The 5,860-nt window shown below is 35.9% G+C and overlaps 1 protein-coding gene across 1 annotated transcript in view; it reads right to left on the bottom strand.

The window, feature by feature from the left end:
* Nucleotides 1-4,654: 4,654 nt before the first annotated feature.
* Nucleotides 4,655-5,860, bottom strand: part of LOC107600722 (ammonium transporter Rh type C-like) — a 6,409-nt gene continuing 5,203 nt past the window's right edge. The window contains exons 8-11 of the mRNA XM_016292682.1: nt 5,488-5,612; nt 5,338-5,414; nt 5,084-5,160; nt 4,655-4,688 (exon numbers count right to left, since the gene is read on the bottom strand). Coding sequence (XP_016148168.1) covers nt 4,655-4,688; nt 5,084-5,160; nt 5,338-5,414; nt 5,488-5,612 — 313 coding nt within the window. The remainder of the gene's footprint in view (nt 4,689-5,083; nt 5,161-5,337; nt 5,415-5,487; nt 5,613-5,860) is intronic.

Genomic DNA, 5,860 nt, shown 5'->3' with positions numbered 1-5,860 from the left:
ATGAGTTTCTTGTCACATGACAACAAAATGGCTTCCTGCATGTTGTTTGCATCTAACCTTAATTTGAGGTTTTCAGATATAAATAACATCTTAGAATAATTTTTTTTTTTTATAAATACTGCAATATAAAAAAACGATAAAAAGCTTTACAAAATTATGTAGTTTACATCACCGCAATCTCTATTAACTATATATTTTCATTTTTATTCTGTAATGTGTTATTTACATATATCACACAGTGTTTACATACCATTTTTAATACGCCAGATTTTAATCATTTATTAGCTCTTACAGCCACAGATCTTCTTCACAGGTTTAATTTATTCAGAAACCCAATTTAACCCTCAAACGGAATCTTCAGCGTCGGGACCCAACCGAAATGAAGTGTTTTTCCCCCAACCACGAGTAAAGAAGGATTCAGTGACAGATTCTGGATAAAAAGGTCTATTGGCACAGATGTACCAATCAAGCAGTGCCAATCAGCCCTTAAGAGTGATATAATTATCAGGTCAGGAGGGGAAAGACCGCTGAAAGAAAGACACCACCTTTCCTCCAGCCCCCCCACTCACTGCCCACCATTATACCCAAGCAACAACAGGCCAATTTGTCCATGAGGCCCTTGTACCCACACTCCCTGCCGAGTTATTTAGCTCCTCTCTTGCTCTTCAATGGCAGGTACTGATTAGAGGGGCTGCAATCTGCCTCCCTGTTCCCTTTAAAATAAAAAGAAAGAAAAACTAGCCCCCTTCATCCTGGCAATCTTTAATCTGATTACAGGCTTTCTAGGGCTTTTCAGACAAGACCGGCCATGTAGGACAATGGCAGGCCAAGTGGTTCCACACACAGCCTCTGAGCTATGTGATCCAAGTGTGGATCTCTGGGCGCTCTAACTCCGCTGGCAGTTCTTTTGAGAGTAAACTAAGGCTTGGTCGGCCCACCTGCCCGCCCGCTCCCCTTCACACAGGGGATTAACCAGAACATCTCTGTTACAGGAGCGACCCCCAGCCCCCCCCCCCTCCCCTCGGCCCCTACAGACTTGTTTGATTAGAGAGGAGAAGAGATTTGACCCCGGCTCTCCTGCTTTCAGCCGCTCAGCCTCATGCGGCGGTAGATCCTCAGCTCCGGGCCCCACCCCCCTTTTCCCTCATCCCCATGGGAAAGCTGCTCGGAATCAGCGCTGCCGTCCGTCTCGTTTATACCTTGTAATCCCTTAAACCTGAGTGAGCTGTTGTGAATCTGCCCTGATGCATTTTTCTTCTCGTTTGACTTGCCCTTGCAGAACATAGACTCTTAAAAATAAAGGTTGGCTCTGATGGTTCCATGAAGAGCCTGTAACATCCATGGAACCTTTCTATGACACAAAAGCTTTTTTAAAGTGGAAAAAGGTTCTGTAGATTATTACAATGTTCTTCACGCTAAGAATAAAAATGGTTGTTTTAAGAACTTTGAGGAGCCTATATGGTTCAATTATGGCCCACTTTTTCTAGCCTTTATTTTTAAGAGCGTAGATTTTTATCCCCTTGTCTTAACTTTTATAAAGAATATCTCTTTGAATTTGAGACTTTAGTCTTTGCAACTTTACAGATCTTCTTTATGCACCAAGAGCTTGTAACACTCCAAAGAGAAAGGAAAAACTGAAATCGCATCATATGACCCCTTTAATTTATTAGTTTTTTTAGAGTGCAGACCTTTTTGTAATTCTAAGAGTGTAGACAGGAAATTAATGCATTTTATGTAAAGAAAACTGGAGATTTTGGTGGTGGGTTTAGAAATTGTATAAAAAGGTGGTGAGTTTATTTTAATGGTAAAAAAGCGAAAAAATCCACAATCTATGTCAAACTGAATAGAAAAATTGTGTCAAATAAGCAAAAAGACAAGCAAAAAAGTATGGTATGATTTTCATATGTTCAGACCCAGCGGTTAGGTTAAATGTTTAGCCCAACCTTCTGAGTAGTAACCAACCACTGGGTCCGGGTTTGTCCATATTTTAACCAGCGCTGGGTTGTATTTAACCCAGCATTTTTTTTAGAGTGAAGGAAAGTCAGAATAAAGGCAGTATTTCTTTGAAAATATTTTATATTTTTAATCACCATTTTGTGAAAAATGTCACAAATCTCATAAAAATGTCTAAAATATTGGCAAATATTGAAGCAAGATGTTAAAAAAATTTTTACACTGGAAATGGAAGGTCAAGCAAGCACATTGCATTGTGGGAGACAGTGTGCTCTGTATATATACTGCACGTTTTGGCAAATGTAATAGGTCTTCTGTCTATTATGCATACAGAAAATGTACAAAATTTGCTCCATATACATAATCTATACTGTATACTGAGTTTCTTTTTTCAAGCACAGACTATTTTGTAGTTTGTCTAGCTGCAATATTATATGGCACTTTATTAATCATACAAATGGAAAAATAAGCATAGAATCCACAATCTATGTCAAACTGAATAATAACAAGTAATATAGAATAAACAAAGGGATGCCACAGAGTGGTAAACATGGCCTTGTCCCAACTTTTTTGAGATGTGTTGATGCCATGAAATTTAAAATCAACTTATTTTTCCCTTAAAATTATGCATTTTCTCAGTTTAAACATTTGAGATGTCATCTATGTTGTATTCTGAATAAAATACTGAAATTTGAAACTTCCACATCATTGCATTCTGTTTTTATTCACAATTTGTACAGTGTCCCAACTTTTTTGGAATCGGGTTTGTAATATAATTGGCAGAAATATTAAGACTATTCTTGTTTTCAACAAAGCCTATTTTGGAGTCTTTCTGGCCATAATATTAAACAGCACTGCTTTTGTCCAGTGTAAGTACAGACACTCAGCATTAATAATAGCACACCTGTTAAATTCATGAACATGAAATCACGTACAGATTAAAGTCATTCATAAAGGCACAAAATCTCTCAAAACCATCATTGGCATCTTACAGTGTGTATTTGAAGTTCATTAAATGTCATGGTTATTGATCAGGAAATGACCCCGTTTGACCCTCTACAAGAGTCTATTTCCATTAGAATGGAGGAGTCTGGCCTGAGGGTGACCAAACGCACGCTAACAGATGACCAGCAGCTCAATTAAAGAGCGTTTGTAGTGGGTTTGACAGACTCTAGATAACAGTTAATCAATGCATGTCTCTAGCAGTTTTACTTTTACACAGTATTTTATAGTATTCACTAGGGATGTAACGGTATGAAAATTTCTTATCACGATTATAGTGACCAAAATGATCACGGTTATCAGTATTATCACGGTATTGTTCAAATGTGCTGGAGATGTTAAAAAAGTACCAACACATAAATCACTTCAAGTTTTTTATATTTAAAAATCAACAAACAACAAATAAAATGACTTTTTGTTTGCATAATCACTAAAACAATAACATTACCAATGATGTTCGGATTTTAAATGACAACTTAACTGACAACAGTTTAACAGCATGTTGAAATATCTAATGTAGATGTTCAAATAAAGCTTTGAAAAAGTTTCATAAAAAGGTAAACCTCACATTTCAGCCTTTAAAGAAAAGATATGTCAAAAGAATAATTGATTAATAAATTATAGCCCTAGTATTCACAGTAGTTTACTATTCACAGTATGTACAGGTTCAATTAGCAGTAACACAACAGATTTATTTAATGTATTTGTTTAACCAAAGACAAAGAAATATTTGAAGTGCATGTCTTTTATATATGTACTTTTATAGTTTTTTTTTTTATATAAAAATACATAAGACTGCATTTGCTAAATTGTAATTAATTATAACATTCAGACAAGCGATTTGGGATATTTGGCAGATATTTAAGATGCAAAATTGGCTTTAATTATATTTGAGACAATTGAAGCAACAATTAAAGTATAAAATGTTTAAACATTTAATAGACTTCAGTATAAAGTATAAAGTACAACCAGCTGTGCAAACAAACAAACATTTGCGTTTAGCAAGTACACGGTTTTTGAGCACCAATGTAAAGTCATTGAGCAGAAAGATTATATTGCATTTTACATTTAAAATGGCAAAGAATATAAAGTTTCATGATAAAAATAAAACTGCAAAAATATTGTTAGTATTCTGCATGGTCTAAAAACACTCTTGAGGTCATTGACCTCTCAAAAGTCCTCATGTAATCCTTCACATAATCAAATATAATAGTCTACATACCAGGAAGGAAAAAATATCACATCACTGGACAATTGAAAAAAGCTAGATAAATAACTAACACATTCATAATATCAAAACTATAACAGTCTATAGTCAGTTCATTATCACAGCAGCAAACTTGATAGTACAATAATTATTTCATTCTTATTCAGAATGCTTGATACTAAATGCAGTTTAAGCCTAGAACTAGAAGTACAGTTGGATTATAACATATACATGCTTTAGTTTTAGAAATGATATATGCATAAACTTATTGATTAAATTAATTTCAGTACTCTATAGACATGAAATTGAACTAAGAGCTGACCAGACTAGGCCTCTGCTCTATTAGGCAGGCCAAAACCTCACAAAGGTATTACAGGGACTATATTCTCTTCAGCACAGACTTGGTCTAAACATTCTTTCGGTCTTTTCATTTTTTGGTCCCAACATGATGCGATGTGTTTCATCTTTTGTCATACAGACAGACATTGAACATTAGCTCTGTTCAACAGTGAAGTTAGACTCTGACCTGAATGGTGAAAAAAATGAAATAAAATAAATATTTAGGACCTCTGGGATGGATTAACCCCCCCCCCCCTCCCAATAAATATGGATGGTGTAAATGTATTTCTTTACCAAGACCAGCTACAAAATGAACAGATCGTGTTACTGTGATAAACTGCGCCTACAGCTGGAAATCTGTTATGTGGTTGTGTACTGCCATCTCATGGTGCAATAAGCACAGAGGTTATGTTGCATTTCACTATATATAGACTCTACAACTTCTAAAAGAAACATTAAACAATAAAAACTAAAAACAATGACAAAAAGGTTCAACTTAATTTCTATACATAAATATTATAGGGCTATAGTCTATAGCCTATAGTATTCTCTCTTTGCATAACACCAAGACAATATACTTACATCATGTCTGTATTTTTGCCGACCATGTGGCTGTTGTACTCTAGAATGGGAAGGATGCTCTCCTCATCCTCAGGCACCTGGAAAGGATGATTTTAATAATTAAAAACAGTCCAGACTGAAAGAGTTCACACAGTATAAAAGAAACAAGGGCTATGTGTCACATTTAGATTTATAGACGACTACTACACGCTTATGCGTGTTCTATGGTGCCACCTAGCTGTGAAACAAGTAAATAGAAATGAAATCAAACCCACCTCCCAGTACACCTCATCATCAAAGCAGTTTTCATCGGACGGGTCTCCCCAGCAGCACGGCAGTCTCAGAATAAAACCTGGAGATACATATATGAGGGTTATTATAGTTCAGTAAAAGTAAATCCATACAAAAATGTTTTGGACGCTCACCTACTATCGCTCCACCTACGATTCCAAAAGCAAGAGCAACACAAAGACCGGCGGCCTGGAAGCCTCCTTGCATGGCAGGAGTCCTCTCAGCGTATTTCTCTTTAAAATCGAAGGTGTTTACCAACCTGTTGAGAAATAGGAATTTGTATCAGCAACATTCACAGTTTTAATATTCAAAAAGACAATTCATATCCAGTAATGCTACTTATTTAGCTGCACTGGCAACATAGGCAGAGGGTGAACCAAGTCCAGGGTAAGGCTAAAAGCAGCCAAATCTATTAACTCTTTCTTGAGAAGTGGGACAAAACAGGGTGCAAAATTGAAAAATTAAAACCTTGTACTCAAATGAAACTACATTTATGTATCTTATATG

Source organism: Sinocyclocheilus grahami, unplaced genomic scaffold (assembly GCF_001515645.1).
Source record: "Sinocyclocheilus grahami isolate Dianchi unplaced genomic scaffold, SAMN03320097.WGS_v1.1 scaffold290.1, whole genome shotgun sequence".
Classification (NCBI taxonomy): Eukaryota; Metazoa; Chordata; class Actinopteri; order Cypriniformes; family Cyprinidae; genus Sinocyclocheilus; species Sinocyclocheilus grahami.
The sequence above is the reverse complement of the archived record's forward strand: the minus strand, read 5'-3'. Positions and strand labels throughout refer to the sequence as shown.